General features: G+C 36.4%; 1 protein-coding gene across 1 annotated transcript; it reads right to left on the reverse strand.

Annotated features, from left to right (window-relative positions):
• On the reverse strand, nucleotides 1-14,763 carry rabgef1 (RAB guanine nucleotide exchange factor (GEF) 1). Its single transcript, XM_061739172.1, has 9 exons — nucleotides 14,596-14,763; nucleotides 8,325-8,509; nucleotides 6,471-6,670; nucleotides 4,028-4,191; nucleotides 3,373-3,454; nucleotides 3,117-3,249; nucleotides 2,706-2,797; nucleotides 1,247-1,503; nucleotides 1-486 (listed from the first exon to the last, which is right to left on the reverse strand). Exons 2-9 carry the CDS (start codon nucleotides 8,501-8,503, stop codon nucleotides 67-69), a joined length of 1,527 nt encoding a protein of 508 aa, XP_061595156.1. The 5' UTR covers nucleotides 8,504-8,509; nucleotides 14,596-14,763; the 3' UTR covers nucleotides 1-66.
• Nucleotides 14,764-21,501: the final 6,738 nt, after the last annotated feature.

The following is a 21,501-nucleotide window of genomic DNA, read 5'->3' on the forward strand; positions in this document are numbered from 1 at the left end:
TTTACAACTCGAGTACTGGGTGTGCCCTTGTTAAGTGACATGTTTCCCCTCCCTTTGTCAGCATCTTTAGCCAGCAAACACCTGGGGTTTGATGGGGGAAGGCAGGTTGTCATTATCCAGGTTGTTGTCATCAATGGCAGAAACAGTGGAAGTCATGATGTCCAGTGGATATTTCTCCAAGATGTCGTGGACCTCCTTCTGTATATTCTCAGTCCAGGACAGGAGATCGGCCTGCATGCTCTGCGCCGCCCCCATCAGGACCTCCTGCCGGCTGCTGAGGCTCGACAGCAGCTCCAGATTTTGGTTGATCTGGGCCAGAGCCGGGTTGGTGGGGGTCACGGCCGCGCCGCCGTCAGATTGAGACCAGTCGCCCTCCGAGCCACCGAGTCGAGGGGACGCTTGGCCCGACATGTAGCGCTCAAACTCCTCCGGGGAAAGGTTGAGAGACTGAGCGTCTAACTTTTCGATGAAGGCTGCTGCACAGCACTGGAAAAAAGAGAGACGTAGCACATTTATTTATTTATGTACATTTAAGAAATGGATTTTAATTTACATGAAGATGTACAAGACTGGCCTTGCTGTTAAGGGACTAGTTTGATATTTGGGAAAATTATGAATCATTGATACTTCTCTAAATATTCTAGCAAATGCCACAAAAGGCCTATGCAAAAAAAATAATTAAATAAAGACTTTATAAAAGATTTATAAAATGTAAATAAGTAATTAAACAAATAAATAGATAAAACCCTGGAAACTTTTTAAAAAATTAATATAAAGCAAATTGTACTAATAATTAATTAAATTCTTTATTTAATTATAACTACTCGGATTTCTTGGGTAGTTTATCAAATAAAAAAAAGAATAAATAGAATAGAATAAAATAAAATTGTATTTTTAATTATTTCAAGGGAACGATCGAATATTCAGACTGCTTGTTTTATTAATACAGTATGAAAAAAGACAAAATTGAAAAAAAAAACATTATTTTATAAGCCTTGAGCAGCAATTTTACAATTTTGACGTATTTATTTCCATAAAGTGATCAGATTCTGTGTTAAATCTCATCAATGCTAAATTAGCCCAATTTGTTTCCAAATCATTTGTATCACCTGAAACTGGCTGTTTTTTTGTCAGTTTCCATGTGAATAGATATCAGTTTCTAGTGAAAGTCAGTTTAAAGTTAAGACATCTTAAATTATTTAATTAAAGCAGAATTGAAACGGAACGGAAAACAATAAATCCAGACCAGATTGGTGAAGTAGTATCCGTCCTCTCCCGTCATCAGCCTGCTGGGGTTGCAGAACCGGGTGATGTACTGGATGTTGGACTGGAGTCGCGGTGGATTGGCCTTGAGCACGATGTAGATGAGCGCGGGCAGGAAGTCGTCAGCGGACGCCGGCTCGTTCTTTGTTATCCTGATGGCACTGAAGATGTGTTTACTGCAGCGAGTGATGCAGGTCAGTTTCTCTCGAGGAACCCTCTTTGAGTCCATTTCAATGACATCTACAAATGCCCAAAATGCAGAAATAAAAGTTGGACGGATCAACATAGTATGCATGCACCAGCAGGGCTAAGAGATTTCTTTTTTTCATACCAGTTCTCCTCAGTGAAACAAAAAAAGTTATGTTTAGAATCGGGATGCTCGACAATGAATATCCAAAACTGTGACCTCTGGCACACATTAACATTTAGCCTAAAACTGTACGGTATATTTATACATTAAAGTATCCGTCATTGCATAGCTGTCCCTACAATTTATTTGTCGGTCTAGCTCAGGGGTCGGCAACCTGCGGCTCTAGAGCCGCATGCGGCTCTTTAGCGCTGCCCTAGTGGCTCCTGGAGCTTTTACAAAAATGTTTGACCTTTTTTTTCTTTTTTTTCTTCTTTTTTTCCTTTTTTTCTCCTTTTTTCCTTTTTTTCCTTCTTTTTTTCCTCCTTTTCCCTTTTTTAATCTCAACTTTTCGACTTTTTTCTCGAAATTTCGACTTTTTTCTCAACATTTCCACTTTTTTCTCAACATTTCAACTTTTTTCTCGACATTTTGCCTTTCGCCATTTTCCTTCTTTCTAAGACTTGAACATACAAGGCTTTTCATTTTTTGCGGCTCCAGACATATTTGATTTTTGTGTTTTTGGTCCAATACGGCTCTTTAAACATTTTGGGTTGCCGACCCCTGGTCTAGCTGATTTTGAAACTTTGATTTGCTGCTTTTTGATGTTGTTGTCTGTGGTACTAAAGCCGTGGCACTCATAGGTATGATCTTGTTGCTGTAAAACAGTATTGAGATGTAAGAAATGTTTTCTTCAGCAGAGTTTATGAAATTAAATTGAAGACTTTCTAAATATGTGACAGGATGTAATAACTTTTCTATAATTATAAAGGAAAGAAGATAAACAATAGTATAATAATCACAGTACACTAACATTTACTATGCAGGATATCTCAGTATTTTCAACTTGCGTTCAATGGATCTCAGATTAATATAATTAACATCAGCTGGATGCATAAAATAGATCAAATGATAACTTAATGGAGCTGTGGGCCTCTGTGTGACAGGAATGTTAACATTTCTGGTTTGAAGGTGACGGCTTGGCTAAAAGACGGCAAACTTTTGACACATTTTTATATGATCACGGAGCTGTCGTGCAAAGGCGTCGTTTTCTAACTGCTTTCATCCTGCGATGGAGCTTTGGGGCCTTCCTGACCTGTTATTGCGTTGACCACATTCTCAGACACTTCAGGGATTTCTTCATCAAAGGACACGCAGAGCATCTGGATGGTCACCCAGTGTAAAGCCCTGCAAAGCGATGGACATTGCGTTCAGTGGAGCACACCTGGAACTTCGTTTATGCGTATCCTGTCACATAGACATTTGTAGGAGTCATTTTTGCTCTTGAGCAGATCCCACTGTGTCCACATGTAAAGCAATTAAAAACAAGAAACTAAGGATGTCTGTTGTGTAATTATCTGCACAGATTCAGGAAGCAAACGACTGAAAATCAAAGATATGGATTATGAAGTGAGGCTTTCTGAACGACTGACGCTCACAGAGCACACATTTATTTTTCACAAAAAAGGAAATCCATATATAAAAAAGCAACTGCTTGGACTCTCACCGTATTCTGTTCTGTGTGGCCAGGTCCTTTTTCTCATCATCAGTGGTTTCTGGACAGAAGACGCTTTTATACAGACGAGTCATGATGTACTTTTCCACCTGGTCCATCACTTGCTCCACAGATTCTGAGGATCCTGAAGGACAAAGATGAGATGAGATGACATGCTGCCGGTGCTGCCACCTGGTGCTTATGTTGGTAACTACAGTTTGAGTAAGTCAGAACTTCTTGTCAAATATTTGTAAAACTCAAAGCAAACCTTTAAAGTGGCCCAACAAGCGGTCAGCCAAGCTCTGGTAGAAGTCCTGAACACACTCTGACAGTTCATCGGCATTAAGGTCCTGTGAAAACAGGTCAAGGTGCTGAATAGTGTACAGATCAAAAAGTGGAAACACCAAACATCTTCCTGTCATCCAAAAGTTTCCAAAAGTAAGTAGATATATACATAGATATAGAGCAGATACAGTATAGTGTAAATAAGTATATTTATATAAATATTTATATGGGCATGTGGTACAAATATATAGAAATATTCAACTATGTGTATGTATGTATAAGTATGTGTGTGAGTATAATTACAGTATATAATAATAATAATAATAATAATAATAATAATAATAATAATAATAATAATAATAATAATAATAATAATAATAATGTTATTTAGCAGTGTGAGTACAGTGTGTGAATATTTATAAATACAGGTTAAATGATCAGAGAATGGGGGTAGATCTAAATAAGTTTACACTTCTTCCTACTCCTTTTTTGGCACATGTAAATTAAGATAGCAAGTTTTAAAGGATGAAATTCTTTGTTTTGTTTTTTCTTAAACTTTTTTTTTTTTTTACATGAACAAAAATAAAATAAATCAAATCAAACCTAATAATTTGCTTCTTCTCCTGGCTACAACGCACCTTCTTGCTTGACATGTTCACGAGGAAGGATCTGCACTGCTTGTGGATTTCCCGGCCAGGTTTCTGGAGGTTCTTCAAGAAGTCCACAAAGTCTTTGGACACCTGGTCCGTATCAAAGCTGGCGTGGCGGCTGATGGATGGACTGGTCTTACTCTCCTGGGCTTCTGGTGACGAAGAACCACATTAAAAAGGTCAGAACTTCGGGTTCCAAAGTTCTTTAAGCCTTTAAGCCCACAACTTAAAGACAAGTAAAGACCAGAACGGGGGTCAGGAAATACCTGCAGTATGAAATGCTTCGATGTGAAATTTAAAAAAAGATGAACGTAACGAAGAAAAGATGAACAGTAAAAATTTTAACTTTTTTCTCGACATTTTTACTTTTTTCTCCACATTTTGACTTTTATCTCAACATTTTAACTTTTTTTCTTGACATTTCGACTTTTTTCTCCACATTTTGACTTTTTTCTCCACATTTTGACTTTTTTCTCAAAATTTTGACTTTTTTTCTCCACATTTTGACTTTTTTCTCCACATTTTGACTTTTTTTCTCAACATTTTAACTTTTTTTCTCCACATTTTGACTTTTTTCTCCACATTTCGACTTTTTTCTCCACATTTCGACTTTTTTCTTCACATTTTGACTTTTTTCTCAAAATTTTGACTTTTTTTCTCCACATTTTGACTTTTTTCTCCACATTTTGACTTTTTTTCTCAACATTTTAACTTTTTTTCTCCACATTTTGACTTTTTTCTCCACATTTCGACTTTTTTCTCCACATTTCGACTTTTTTCTCCACATTTTGACTTCTTTCTCGACATTTCAACTTTTTTCGCCACATTTGGACTTTTTTTCTCAACATTTTAAGTGTTTTTCTTGACATTTCAACTTTTTTTCTCGACATTGACTTTTTTCTCCACATTTTGACTTTTTCTCTCCACATTTTGACTTTTTTTAATCGACATTTTGACTTTTTTCTCCACATTTTGACTTTTTTTCTCCACATTTTGACTTTTTTTCTCCACATTTTGACTTTTTTTCTCCACATTTTGACTTTCTTTCTCCACATTTTGACAGTTGAAAAAGTACGCTAGAGAAATAGTTACTAATTAAAATAAACCCTTCCCCATTGCTAAGATGGGAACTGTGTAAAGGAATTACTGTTTTACAGTAATAACAGAGAAATGAGGCATTTTTCTAGGTTTTGGTTAAAGTTTTTCAGGTTATCTGATCTTTGATGAGGCAGTCTGGATTGTCAAGTGTCAAAGCAGCTGAGGGACAACACTAAGAAAATGTTTTCTGCCATTCCAACATTTGCTTGCTGTCATTAATCATACAAATTATACAAACATAACAACAGTAGCTGTCATCAGGACCAATATTTTGCATGACTTCATTACTTGTAATGATAAAACTCCACTCAGCTTCACCCACTTTTTTCCACTTTAACTGGTACTTTTTCAACCTCAACTGACCATCGATGCAGCGCTGCGTGAAACAAGTTGGGCCGTCTGAACCTCTACGGGTGAGAAGTTGTTCATTGCACCATGGGAGGTTGTGAGCGCTCCTGCTGCTGTGACGCTGCTACTTTGCCAGTAAAGAGCTGATTTTCACTGACAGCACTGTGATCCGAAAAGGTCACGTTCACATGACGTTCCAACAAATAATCTCTTTATTAAATATAATACTTTAAAATTCCATGATAAAGTAGAGCAGAAAACTGTTTTAATTGCCTTTAAAGCCCAGCAGAAACTGCTACCAAACTACATTCAGGATTTGTTCCAGATAAAAGAAACCCGCTATGATCTGAGGGGGAAACTCATGTTTGAGATGACGACAGCAAGAACTAATATTAAAAAGAGATTTACATCAATTAAGGCTAGAGAAATTTGGAATAGTTGTGATAACAACCTAAAAATGTGCAGTTCTATCTTCAAGTTTAAGGAAATGTTTAAAGAAAATAATGTAAATAAATATAAAACACTATGAATATAGAGTATACTATCAAAAACATTCTAGAATGTGAAACGTCAATTTTATATTTTGTCTTACTTATTTTTGTATTTTTATGTATTGTTTGTTTCCACGGATTAATGCTGATGTCTCATATTTAAGCTGATCATAAGAAAAAAGGGGAGGCACTATAAGCTACGGCTTCAGCTACACTTTTTCGGCAAAATATATATATATTTTTTTTTTTTTACCTTTTCATCTTGTTTTGTAAAAAGTGTGTACAAGCCGAAATAAAGATTCAAAACATCACTTTTTTCTGTAATGGCTGAGGTGGAACCCCCCTAAAAAACGAATCAGATTAAAACAAATAAAGCAAGCTGAGTCAAGTTGGGAGCTGAATATAAATCCAAAAACCAGAGGCGAACCCGTGACAAAACGGTTGTGAGGCAACAAATTACGAAGCATGACACGTGCAGGGAGAGCCGTGAACACCTTTCTTGGAAGTGGTGCGCGATGACGGGCTGAAGAACTTCTTAACGGTGGTCACTTTCCGCGTCTTCTCGTTGGTCTTCTTCTCCTCAAACTTGGAGAAGGGGCCGTGGGAGGCGTGACCCGGCTGCTGCTGCGGAGCCGTGGACTGGGAGTGAGCTCCGTGACTGCTGGCATACGCCGCCTCCTCCTCCCGCTGCAACCTGGAGCAGAGAAATACATGGCAGAATATGCCAGCGGTCAGTGGAAAAGCATGAAACGCAGACGTTGCATTTCTATACGAAGGAAAAACTACAACAAAGTAGGAATGGGTGATATTTTACCGTTCACGATATACCGTCAAAAAAATTCCCCACGGTAAGAATTTGTCATCTCACGGTAAAAATTGATAAATTCCCGTTGATGACGTTTTTGTGTAAAGTCTGATTTATGATTCTGCGTTAAATCCACGCACCACGTACGTGAAGGAAGGAAGGAAGGAAGGAAGGAAGGAAGGAAGGAAGGAAGGAAGGAAGGAAGGAAGGAAGGAAGGAAGGAAGGAAGGAAATGAGCCAGAAAGAAAGAAAGAAAGAAAGAAAGAAAGAAAGAAAGAAAGAAAGAAAGAAAGAAAGAAAGAAAGAAAGAAAGAAAGAAAGAAAGAAAGAAAGAAAGAAAGAAAGACGGATCTGAGAGTGAGGAGCTTGAGTCATTACAGTTTTGCAGTAAAGGTGTACTAATTTAATTGTTTTTTATTAATTTAATGTAATTGGTGTAGTTTAGTAGTATTTAGTATCTTTTAGAGCAGTGATTTGGGGCTCCAAAGACTGAATGTGGTGATAGATTTATAGTTACAAAGGTGGAGTTGAATTGGTATTTTCTTTATCGTCATTTTTATCGTTATCGGGATAAATGCCCGAAATTATCTTGATACATTTTTTAGTCCATACCGCCCATCCCTACAACAAAGCTGTTCTTAATTGTGCTTTTGCATGAACAGTATGTATTATCATAGGTAAAAAATGTATTTTACTTATTCAGTTTCCTTAATATGTTGCGTATAAGTCAGGTTAAACCAGGGGTTGGCAACCAAAAATGTTGAAAGAGCCATATTGGACCAAAAACACAAAAAACAAATATGTCTGGAGCCGCAAAAAATGAAAAGTCTTGTATGTATAAGCCTTAGAATGAAGGCAACACATGCTGCATTTATCTATATTAGTTATAACTGGGGGAAGATTTTTTTTTCATTATGCACTTCGAGAAAAAAGTTGAAATGTCGACAAAAAAGTTGAAATGTCGAGAAAAAGTCGAAATGTCAAGATTAATGTTGAAGTACAATCTTGAGAAAAAAGTCGAAATGTCGAGAAAAAAGTCGAAATGTTGAGGAAATAGTCAAGATTTCGAGAAAAAAGTCGAAATGTTGAGATTAAAAAAGGAAAAAGGAAGAAAAAAAGAGAAAAAAAGGAAAAAAGACGAAATAAAGGGAAAAAAGAAGAAAAAAAAGAAAAAAAGAAGAAAAAAAAGAAAAAAGGAAAAAAAGAGGAAAAAAAGAAAAAAAAGGAAAAAACAAAAAAAGAAAAAAAAAAAGAAAAAAAGGAAAAAAAAAGGTCAAACATTTTTGAAAAAGCTCCAGGAGCCACTAGGGCTGCGCTAAAGAGCTCTAGAGCCGCGGGTTGCCGACCCCTGGGTTAAACTGAAGAGATGTAAAAAAAAAAAAAAAAAAAAAATCAAATGACAAAAGATACAGCTGAGTTTCAGTAGACCAAACAGTCATTGTTTCACAGTTGGAGCAGAGAGGATGAACTTGAAACACAAGAACAAGCTGAAAAGAAACAGTAGCATGATCTTTTTCATTTTGGAGACCAATAAAGCTTTTACTTCTCTGCCAAGGCCCAGTCCTCCTGGATCTGCTTCTGCCGAACCCGCTGGTACTCTTCCCTCCAGCACTTGGAGCACAAGCCCTGCCACGCTGCGTTTCCATAGTAGCCGCATCCCTTTTTGCACAGCAGGTCTGATTGGTCCACGTGTATGCCCCGTCGCTCTGTCCGCTGACTCATGGTGACCTGGAAACAAACATCATCTTACTTATGAGCGTGTTTGCATGTGCTGCTGTCCGTTTGTAAGACGCTCAGATTAATATAACGGTTTCCATCAACTGTGGGTAACGCAGGTGTTACAACAACACACAATGTCTGAGTCAATTGTCTTGTTACATTTCTGTTGTGGAAAAACGTATGAATTGCTCTTTAATATATTCATTCCCACCAGGTGAATATCTGGACTGACAATGAGTGTGTTTAAGTTACCAAGAATAAGACTTGAGAGATGATCCAGCTTGTACATCTTGTAATTAGATTTAATTAAGCAGTTGCATGCAAATGGGTCAAAACATACATCAGGTGTCTCAATGCAGCAATGACCATGAACAAAGGAAGCAAAAGGATTTTAAAGCATGAATGATGATTTATTCTTTTGATTCAGATAAACAGAGCTAATCTTTTATGGACAAAGTATCAGTCTGCACACCCTGTTCTCTGTACAAGGCTAAATTTACTCCTCGCAGTAGTTTTGGTTTAATCCAAGTGGACAGGGCTACATTTTCCATCCCGATTTCCATCCTTAAATACAGTCGGACTGCTGTGTAAATGTTTAAAAGTGTCTCTAAGTGTGACTAAGCATTAGTCACAACATGCCTGGGAATTAGTTCAGGGAGGCAACCAAAGCAACGTTTTGCACTCCCATACAAGCCTCTACATTGTTCAGTCCAACTACAAGTTCACTGGGTTGTTTAAAGAAGAAAAACATCTCTGCTTTGCCAACAAGTGCACCAAACCAACACTTCCTGCCCCAGCATGCATTTGTATTCAATCAGGATGGGGGTTGAGTTGATGCATAGACATATATAAGTAGACGCCGCATCGAGTGTTCGTGCCTGCTGCTGCGATACGTCAACGTCGCCGCCATATTGGATGTGGCAAGACTGCGCTGTAAACTAATACAAGTGAATGGACTTATTTTCATAAAGCTCCTTTCTACAAAGAAATTTACGTTTTACGTCTCATTTATTCATTCACACACGCACTAATATACTTGGGAAACAGTTAGGCACCAAATATAATATATTTAATTTTCTCAGATGGCACAAATAAGAACTTTATTGATCCCACATAGGAGTAATTCATGTTTTATCAGCTGTAGAGAACAAGGTAGTGCCGAAAAACAATATATATCCCCCCTCACAAAAATAAGAAAAATAGAGAAACATATTTTCTCATCAACAAAGCATATTTTACATAAACATATTTAAAAATGTTCAAGTAACAAAATAACATTTGAACCATTTTTCAGATTTTTTCAGTTATTTTATTGTCGGAAAAATGGTTCAAATATGTTATTTTGTTATTTGAAATTTTTTTAATTTGTTTTGTTGATGAGAAAATATGTTTCTCTATTTTTCTTATTTTTAAGAAAAAAGCTTAGCTCCATGGGGCATGTCTATGAGTTGATGCACCTAACTCCCTGGGTGAGAGGTCATACCATAATAACATGATATATTAACAACAACGAAACATACATTCATCATAGTGAGAGTTTACTGACTGAACTGCTGTAATTCTGTGATAATGTTTCAGAAAGATCGGGCAGATCAGACGTCAAACAGACGTCCAGCAGGAGACGTGCTGGTGAAGGCTGATGTCCTGCAGCCTCGCCGCTTTCTCCTTGGAACAGAAACAACTTGTAACGGCCAGAAATTACTTCCGTGTCAGATGAGCAACAGTCATTTACAAGATCTGGCAATTTATGATGCAAGTGATTTGGTACTTTAAAGTAGATGAATACTATAAATACTACACAAATGTACATGAAGAGTCGATTCACGTAATTTCTACTCTCCAGAGTTGCCGTCCAGCTGTAACTGAATACCGGTTCATTCAACACTTAAACCATCGTGTTGAAGGATCTGGGATCTGGGATCTGCTGATGAACGAAGTGTATCTTGGTCTCACGGGGCTGGAGTTGCAGGATTGTGTTTTATCAGTCTTGTTCTTACAGCATCAGTGTTGAGCAACTTGATGATAAAACTGCAGCGACGAAGCTGAAACCTAAAAAAAACCCCTCTTTTTCTCAACCTGCCAACTCCAAGTGTGTAGCACTTGTGCTACAAACAGTACTGGAGTTGAGGGGGGATGAGGGGGGATGAGGGGGGATGGCATCCCCCCCTGAAATAAAAACGGTCAAAATCATCCCCCCTGTAAAACTGCCATCCCCCCTTTCCATCCCTTATGTCATTTCATCAATGAATGTGGTTTTACTGCTATTTCAACATTTAGAGTCATCACCAGAAAAATAACACCAGAAAAATAACTTATTTGACAATTTCCCCCTGTTTCAAGTGAATTTTCACTTGAAATAAGTAGGAAAATCTGCCAGTGGGACAAGATTTATCTTCTTATTACAAGCAAAAAAATCTTGTTCCACTGGCAGATTTTTCTACTTATTTCAAGTGAAAATCTACTTGAAACAGGAGAAAATTGTTGTTTTTTCCAGTGCTGAGTCTTGTTTTGAGTGTAATGAGATTTTTTTTTTTTACTAAAATGAGACATTTTAACTAGAAATAAGGCAAATATTCTTGTTAAGATTTTGAGTTTTTGCAGTGATCCCTTTTACTTATCCTGTGAAGGATAGAGGCATATTGATAAGTTCAGAAAATTGTTTTTTATTTTTGTGTTTTTGATGCATTTGCCCAGTGGATATTTAAAGCTTACAGAAGACTGCATTTAACTGCTGCTATGTCATTCCTGCAGTATTTCTGCAGGTGTTTTGGTCACTGCTATTATTTATAATATATTATATTATTTGCAATCAGCACAAATTATCTGTCCCCATATGATAAAATCCACCATCCCCCCTGATTTTTTTTTTCACAACTCGAGTACTGTCTACAAACACAAAAATATGTCATAGTTGGAAACCGCAAGGTTAAAAAAATAAACAAAAAAGTCAGTTTTTGTGAAAACAGATGTGTCCAAGGGAAGACAGACAAAAACATGACACGACCATGCCTTCTTTGTGGGGTAGGACACCGATGCAAAGCATCGCCCACGCCTCCACTTGTTGGTGTCAACGTGCAGCTCAGTTTCACCACAAGCTAAAAGATGGAAAAGTCTCTCAAATATGTTTTCAACTACATTTCAAAAAATGTTGTTATCACAGACTCACAAAAGGCTGAAGTCACAAAAACAATTCATTTCAAAATCCCTGTTGTGGATATTATTTAGCATTTCTGTCAATAGACTTCCACTAAATTGTTCACTCCCCAGAATTTAAGAGAGAAAGTTGTTCAGAAAGAGTTGGATTTTTACACATTTTAAGAGTAAATGATTTAGGGAGAATTCTGCTGCCTCTTACTTTTACAGAATGAATGACTAACTACGACCACAAGGCCAGGCCTGCAGGAGGGAGTGAATGGCTGAGCCAGAAACTTCTTTTTAAAGCACCTTGCACAGGCTTAATATGGGTAAAAAGTTGGCATAAGGGTAGAATCTACACTGTTTGGATCTTTTTTTTTAATGTTTTGTGAGTGTTTTCCTTGCAGGGAGTGTCTAAATCCTCACTGTCGTTTACACTTACGTATCTGCTTGATAGTTAGTAACTACAGGAACACATGGAAAGGGCAGTCTTCCACAAACTTCAACAAAACTTAGATGTGCACTAAACTTAAATGTGCTCATCATTTACAGATGCTCCCTTCATGATACGCAGTTGTTGCTCGGTTTTGCTGACAGAAAACAAACACAGAAAACAGATTGTCTCGGCCTGGAAGAGGCAGAACAATTAAATAAATGACAATGTAGCAACAAAGCGATGATGTCAGAAGGGGTTGCGCGGATGAACGACCCTATTATCATCTGAATTCCCGCTCATGTCAGCTTCATGGCGAGGTTCGGGCCATTGTTCAGCTGTTCTCATAGTTCTGTTTTCATATTCTGTGCCCAAACAGCCTCTTTTTCATCTGCATCAGCTCCATTTTCTTCTCTTCTCAGAGAAACAGCTTTTGAAGTTTCAGCTCAGCATTAAACAGCAGAAACAGACGGTTTGTAAGAGTTATTTAAACACAAGGAACAAATGTGTTGGAAAAAGGGCCAGCTATTTATCATAGAGATTTATAAAAAAAAGTACATTTTGAACTCAAATTCAGCATGTAAGTGTGTGTTAAAAATGTGTAATACTCGATTTCTCAACAGCATGAATTAATTTACCTAAATAATATTCCAGAGGCTTCAACATGTTGCCTCTCACATAGAAATTAAACCAACTTCATCTCACATATCTAAGCGTTACAACAGATGCTAGTCGGTCTTAGAATTAATTTGTAAACCAACAACAAGACATTTACTGTCCTTGCAAACCTCGTTTGTTCAGAGCTACAGTAGGACCTTTTCTCTCTTGCATTATTGATTCAGGGTTGATTTGTGGTTCAGGACCGTCTGGTTTAACAGCTTATATCTTAACTGTAAAGTAAGTTATGCAACCTCCGGGTCTCTCCTTCCAGGTTCATAATCATACTGCGCTTTGACATGCAGATACTACGTCTTCTGACTTGTTAAGTCTTAAATCAGAGTACTGAGTTTCTCAATCCTCAAAATTAGAATTTAAAGTTATTTAATCACGCATAAAAGGCTGAATAACTTATTTTTAAATAATCTTGGTGCTTAACCAGGATTTGTGAATTACCAAAACAATTGATAACCATAATTGTAGTAGGTACAAGCCTTTGGTCTCATTTGTGTTGTATTTTCTTTCGTCTTTTTGGACAAAACAGGCCTTTAATATCCAAAATATTTTTTTTGTGACAATGAAATTGTATTATATCTGGTAGGTCAAGAAACTCTTTTATTAGTCTCTCTAATGCACCCAAAATATTGTTAATTGCAGTCTAATACTAATTGTCTAGATATATTCAAACTACTGTAGGTCTCGCCGGGAGACAAGGCTTTAATTAAACTGTTAGTAATGCGTTATTCCACCCCAAACCTCCAAATCAGTACACTGTACGTTTCTCCGGTCAAATCTATGAAACCTCATTCATGAGTTGGATCTCCTCATTGCTGAAACGTTTCCTTATTTTGTGCTTGATGATGGTCGGGAGGCATGTGGTGGCAAAAACTCCCATATGTGTTCAGTTTGCAATCTGATACCTTAAAATACCACATCAAATAGTTTTATAGTTAATATTTATTTCGGTCAATCGCAAACATAAAAATCAACAAACAAGATAACACAGGGTTTTCCCTGGTCAACATTGTGATTATTTTGACCGAAAAGGTCTGGGCTTGAAGCATAAAGCTTATCTTGCCCACCTTTTAACAGAGTAGAATATACAAAAAGAAAAAATGAAGTATCATAAGTCTACACAAAATAATAATAGTAATAATAATAATAATAATAATAATAATAATAGCTTGAATAACTGTAATAATAGTAATATTATTATATTACTATAATAATAATAATGATAATAACAATAATGACGATGATATAATAATAATAGTAGTAGTAATAATAATAAAAATAATAATAATAATAATAATAATAGCTTTAATAACTGTAATAATAGTAATAGTAATAATAATGATAATAATAATAATGATAGCTCTGAAAACAGAAAGTGAAAAGAAGCTAACGAAAACCGACAAAACCAATTTAAGTTGTCATTTTATCTCATGCATGTGTACATTCTTCTTTGTTTGCTTATTGTGCTCCTATATATAAGTCCATTACCTTTGCTTTGAATAATATCTTGTATGCTTTTATTGAGTTTGCTATTTTAAGCTCGTTATCTAATGAGTTCCACAGTTTTACTCCTAAAACGGATATGTATCTGCCCTTTGTATTTGTTCTTATTGCTGTTGTGTCAAACATTGCTGTTCCCCTGACATCATCTGCTATGTGAAGACAAGAAGCCGCTTCAATGACTGATTTCCTGCAGTTTTTCTTGCATTTGCAGCCAAGCTGTAGGTCACCCAGCTAACTGGTGCAGAGCTGTTGACCGACCACAGAGCAGCAATGCAGCTGGGACAAAGCCTGATCAATCGAGTTATATTTCATGAGCATGGCACGTATCGGCTGCATTGTTGTTGGAACTCACCTGTTGTGTTTTGACCGATCTATCGCAGGTACAGCCTTCTATTCCTCCTCTTCCTCTTCCTGCAGCAGCAGCTTCTCCAGCTGAGACAGCAGGAAGGGCTGGACGGTGACGTCACAGCGGGAATGAGGAAGTCCTGCAGGAGCAAAATAGAAGATACATGTTTGTTTTCTCTTTCAGCTGGGGTTATCAAAGCGGCGTATTAATATCTTTTAAAAGGTGAATGATTTTTGAAGGCGAGGCATTTTCCTGAGAAATGAATTCAAGCTGTTGGTCCATCTGCTTCCGGATCTAGGGCTATTTTTAAAGGGTTTATCATTGTCGTCAGCATCGCAGGCGAAGATCATGTGACTGTCGGAAAATACCGAGCGGCCACGAGTGGTGTATGAGGCGGGATGAGGGGGATGGCATCCCCCCTGAAATAAAAACGCTCAAAATCATCCCCCCTGTAAAACTGCCATCCCCCCTTTCCATCCCTTATGTCATTTCATTTCATGTGGTTTTACTGCTATTTCAACATTTAGAGTCATCACCAGAAAAATAACACCAGAAAAATAACTTATTTGACAATTTTCACCTGTTTCAAGTAAATTTTCACTTGAAATAAGTAGGAAAATCCGCCAGTGGGACAAGATTTATCTTCTTATTACAAGCAAAAAAATCTTGTTCCACTGGTAGATTTTTCTAATTATTTCAAGTGAAAATCTACTTGAAACAGTTGAAAATTGTTGTTTTTTTCAGTGATGAGTCTTGTTTTAAGTGTAATGACATTTTTTTTACTAAAATGAGACATAGCCTATTCTTGTTAAGATTTTGAGTTTTTGCAGTGATCCATTTTACTAATCCTGTGAAGGACAGAGTCATATTGATAAGTTCAGAAAAGTGTTTTTTATTGTTGTGTTTTGATGTATTTGATGTAAGCCCAGTGGATATTTAAAGCTTACAGAAGGCTGCATTTAACTGCTGCTATGTCATTCCTGCAGTATTTCTGCAGGTGTTTTGGTCAGTGCTATTATTTGTAATATATTATCTTATTTGTAATCAGCACAAATTATCTGTCCCCATATGATAAAAGCCACCATCCCCCCTGATTTTTTTTTTACAACTCAAGTACTGTATATATACATGTATATATATACATATATATATATATATATATATATATATATATATATATATATATATATATATATATATATATATATATATATATATATATATATATATATATATAGATATAGATATATATATATATAGTGTAGTTTTTGTGTGTATTTTAAAGTCTGTTCTCACCAACATTTTAATTGTCTCTGGCTCCATTTGAGCGGTAGATGCCACTGTGGACTCATTTTTTGACACATGGAAATGGTAGACATTTAATTCAATATCTAACCATTGTTTGTCCATTTGGGGAGAATTCCAATGATGACATGAGGAGACATATGTTTTTTTAAATGTAGAGTTAATTAACTTCTATATTAACTCCAGGTTTCAAGAAGAAAAACATTTATGTCCGAAAAATGTCTCTCTTGGATCTGTTATATTTTAATTTTCAATATTATTTTGGTCTTATTTTATTCACACACATTATGTGGGGGCACTGGCATTTGATTGACCTTAGTGTGTCAGGATAGTGTGTCAAAATAAGCAGTTTTTATTTAATTTAGTACATGTAACGAATGACTCAAACGTTTTCACATTTGTTGAATCTCCTGGAGAAAAAAGAAAGAAAGAACCATTTATGGGCTGTTGCAAGTTTGTTAATTTATCAAATTTTTTCAGAAATTGAATGGCTTGAAAATACAAAGAACATAGCAAAACAAAATTACAGAGACTGAGTCATAAACAAATCTCCCTTCACCTCGTTCACATCAACATTTTGAAGAAAGCTGGAGTTCACAACTGAAACTGTGTTCAATTTGTGTTTAAGGTGTATTAAAACAATGCTGCTACCAACAGTCTTACTGGATTAGATGATGACGATGTGTCTCTCACTGAAAAAGTCATATGTATCCATTAAATGTGGCAGAGTAAAATTCTTGGGGTTTTGCACGAAAGTTAGACTTTAATAACAAAATACTGCAGGTGAAAGTGATCAGACTGCAGGGGTTTTGACTGCTTTTCTTTGCTGACCTTAAAAATTGTGCTTAGCACTGTTGTCTCACAGCAAGAAGGTTTCTGCTTCAACTCCCTGCAGGAGTCTTTCAGTGTGGCATTCGAATGTTCTCTGTACTTGTGTAGGATTTCTCCAGACACTCTGATCTTCTTCCTGCAGTCCAAAAACATGCATGTCAGGTTATTTGATTATTCTAAATTTAATAAGAGGAATGACTGTGAAAACATGCTGCTCATGCAGCTTGGTTGATTGATTGGTTCTACTGTGGCGATCCCTCCATCAAGGGAGAGGCATAGTTGAAATGGGATTACTTCAGTGAGTTTGTATGTTTAGATGTGGCCCTGCATGTTGTTTGAGATGTACGGGTCCAGCAGATCTTTATGACTGAATTGGAGTAAGCAGCGGGATGGATATTGATGAACGTTTGGTGCCTCTAAAACACCGCACAAATTTGGACACTAGATGTCACTGATAACTCATTTATTGACACATGGGACATTGGAAACGTTTAATTCAGTGTCCAATTGACTGTAGGTTGAAATAATGCAAACATTTGTTTCTGCAAAACATTTCCACTTGTGCGGGTGTATGTTTGATTTTTATGTATTTATTTATTTACTTGCTCTGCAAAAGCAGACAACGCCGGTTTTGATCCCACTTAGGAGAAGGGGATATTATTTGAGCCTTTTATTTTTCTCCATATGAGGTTAGACATAATTACATGGAAAATTTAACTGACCCATGCACTTCTTGTACGATGTTTGTGATGCATATGGCTCATTGTTTTAAATTGAGCTGCTTAAAAAAAACAAGGAATCTTAAGTTAGTCTTTCCAAGTGTAAAGTTGGGGACTACATTGTGTTTGTATTTATGAAGGAATGTTACATTCAGGTCAAAAGCTTTTTTTGTGGAAAGTTGAATAAACATTGGCATAAAGCAAGCATATTTGCGCTTTCTCATGTTGTTAACAGTATTAAAAAACGTGCGAATTAATATGCGATTAATCGCAAGTTAACTATGGACAACATGCGATTAATCGCGATTTTAAAAACGTATCGTTTGACAGCCCTAGTATCGGTATAAAAAATAACTACTACTACTAACAATAATGATAATAATAATAATAATAATAATAATAATAATAATAATGATAATGATAATGATAATGATAATGATAATGATAATAATAATAATAATAATAATAATAATAATAATAATAATAATAATAATAATATAAAAGAAGCATTTAGATATACAGTCTATATACCAGCTTAAAGAGTATGAAAAAACCCTTATATCAAAAACCCTCTTTTGACAAACAGTATTTAATTTCAGTAATTTTTTTTTTTACAGCATTTCACTAGCAAAACGTGCCTTCCCATATTCTAAATGAAATCAAAGTTCAAAAACAACAGTTCATACTTGTACGAATGTAAGAAGAATACTGTATTTTTGAAGTCGACAAAAAATACATTTTTCCTCAATACACACAATATGTATACTTTAATATACCAACACTGTAATACTATTATTATAAATACAAATACATACTTATATGAGGGACTTTGGGGGCATTTCTGGACATCACTGAAGAACCATCAAATCTTGTTCACCCTTATTTGACCCTGCAGAGACGTTAACTGTGGAATGCTTACAGTCTGGACTCCTTGTCTTGGTTATTGAGGAGTTCACACTCATTACCCATAGGGAGCTTAAGGTTTTTCTGAGCTATTCTGACATTTATTCTGAGTTGTAGAAGTGAAAGAGACAGTTGGTTTCGCGCCACCTGTCTTCGCTTCTCAGATGACAGCGGGATTGAGAGCGGCAGATGGTTAGAGAGAAGAGTGAAATAAGCCATAAAACCAACATTAACCAGAGGAAGTGGCCTCAGGTTTCACTTATCCAACACCTACAACCCAGCCTTTACTATTCTCCCCAGAGATTTACAACTATTTACATATTGATTCATGTAAGCAAAAATCTCAGATGCCGCCTGGGTAAACAACGCACAGTTGACAATGACCCTAAAGTCCAACAGCAAGTATGGGACGTGGCTCGTCACGTGGATGGGAGGTCAAATGTCTAGAAGAAAAGATGTCCAGCCATGTTCTGTTCAAGCTTTCACGATTTGTATGACCTGATTGGATGAAAATCTCCACCACTAAATACTAAGAGAGGAGTTGACTGCAGAGACGTGCAGTACGGGGATGTTATGTTAAGTATGGGATGTTTTAAATTGTGTTTTCTGATTGTCATTTTATTCTGCATGTAAAGCACCATGTTGCAATTCTTAAATGTATGATATGGTGCTCTATAAATAAATAACGTTTAAGTTTAAGTTTAAGTACATCTGTCAGGGTGATACAACTGCCTGTTTATTGACATTCAGGTTAATGTTCAATGGTTTTGTCTAGATGCCGATCTGATTCCAAAGACTTCTGTGAACCTGTATGTTTTTTATGGGTTGCACCTAGAAGAAAACTATCATAAAAGAATAATAGAAAGCAATTTTTAACCCTCTGTGGTAATATTCGTCTTAATCATTTCCATTTATGACATTTTTTGTAACACTTTAATGATTTTTTAAATGCTTTGCACTACACTAAATGATCAACCTAATGCAGAAAAAAATTTCAGTTTACCAATCATGAGCAAGAATGGCAAAGACACAATCTCACAGAGTCTTGTGTGAAGCAGGTGGGAGGCAGTTTAAAATAACCTAAGATACTATTCAAAGTTAAGGAAGCAGTGCAGTACAGGCAGGATAATTACAGGGGAAAAAATGTAAAAAAGACATAACAAAACAAAATAAAAAAGTCTCCAGACAATAACCAAACTGACAAGACACAAACCGGGAAATCAGAAAACCCGACTAGGAGCAACCAGGAACAAGGCAGGGCAAGGCAGGGCAAGGTGGACTGCAGAGTCAACACAGTCAAGGAATCTATGGTTTAACAGAAAACTCAAGAAAACCAAGAAAAATCAAATACTTACAGAGCCTTAGACTTTGACAAGCTCTTATAGTAGTTCCACTAAAATCATTTACTGCTACTAAAGCAAATTAACTTATTACAGTTAAACTGTCATCCAGTCCTCCCCCCAGTTTCTCGTACAAATGACCTCCACAGCAGAACAAACTCATGAAACTTTCATGAAAGAAGTGAAACTTTTGTTTGAGTCTGGTGAGTTCTGCTTAAAAAGCCCCTATTTTGCCCACTTCCAGAAGTTTGGAGATTTGCCGAAAGAGTTTCACAAACATCAATGCTTAAAAAAAACCCACGCATAGAAATACAAATGGGAAACGGAGACAAGACAATAATTAGTAAATGATATCACATATTCTTATCTATGAATTTACATAACTCCCTACAGATTAAACAGAGATGGGAAGCGGAAACAAACATGGTCATATCACAGGACACCTGGAAGGATGTGTGCACTGAGGCACACCTGCTCACAAATTCAAATACATGGAGGGAATTTAAATGGAAAATAATCACTAGATTCTTCAGAACGCCAGAAATAATATCCAAAAAGGGCCCGACACATCCTAGCTCGTGTTGGAGGAACGGTGGGACACACATTGCCAATCACACCCATATATTCTGGCTATGTCCTAAATTAAGTGTATTCTGGAGAGAGGTGTTTGATTTGCCCTCAAAGAGGTTTTTCAACAGGATATTCCACAAGACCCACAGTGGCACTGCTGGGAGTAATACCCAAAAGCCTGGATGGGAGGGCCAAGAAATACTTTTTAAATATATTATTTACAGCAGCCTTGAAGTGCATAACTATCAGGTGGCTGAAACCAGACCCTCCCATATACAATATATGAATCCAAAAAGTATGGGATCTCTATCAAATGGAGCAAATCACTTACTCATTAAGGCTCCAAAAATCCACCTTTATTAAGCGGTGGAGCCCTGTAATGGCTTTATTAAAACAATGAGGTCTATTATCCAATGTTGCTCTGCCCTCCTGCCTTATTCTTACTGTATTCCCTTAATACACATATTTTATACACATGCCAATTTTTCCTAGAGTAAATTTGGTGCCTGCTTTTCTATACACACCGTTGTACCTTGGAGTGGACAATTATTATTATTGATTTTACTATTTTCTTTAATTTATGGGTTTGTTATTATATACTGTACATATATTTTGGAGTGAATAATTATGTTGTTGTTTTCTCTTGTTTTATTTGCTTAAGTAAAATGTGTACAAATGTGGTATGCAGCTGAAAAAGAAAAAAGAAAGAAGAAAATGTAATGTGGTGTATTGTTATTGAAAACTAAATAAAAATTAAGTTAAAAAAAAAAAACACACGCACACATTTAGAAATGTCTTGTTTTAGCTTCTATTTTTTTAAGACCCTCATCCACGCTCTTCTGGTCACACTGCCCAGCCAGCTGGACAGAAACGACTGCTTTTTCCCCCTGGTTTGAGGTGTGCCATACTAGTCATGCAGGTATTACCTAATTTCTTACATGTGCTGTAGATAAGAAAAGAATGAAAAGCCTGGACTTTGAATTTGGTCTTTAGTTTGGGATTTGTCATTTTACAGGCCTATTATATACAGAACAATGTTATATTACACCCCGGAGGCAAATGCCCAACGGCTTAGTATAACTTATTCAAAGGTGCAAAGATCATATATACACTTGTGGAAATTCAGACCGTTTTATGCCAGAATGAGCACCAGGACTGCACCGCAGCACCAAATGCTCATATGGAGCATTTTGTGAAAAATTATTACCAAACACAATCAGCCTTAAAAATCTTCACAGCTTGTA

This window comes from Cololabis saira, chromosome 14 (genome assembly GCF_033807715.1).
Source record: "Cololabis saira isolate AMF1-May2022 chromosome 14, fColSai1.1, whole genome shotgun sequence".
Taxonomy (NCBI): domain Eukaryota; kingdom Metazoa; phylum Chordata; class Actinopteri; order Beloniformes; family Belonidae; genus Cololabis; species Cololabis saira.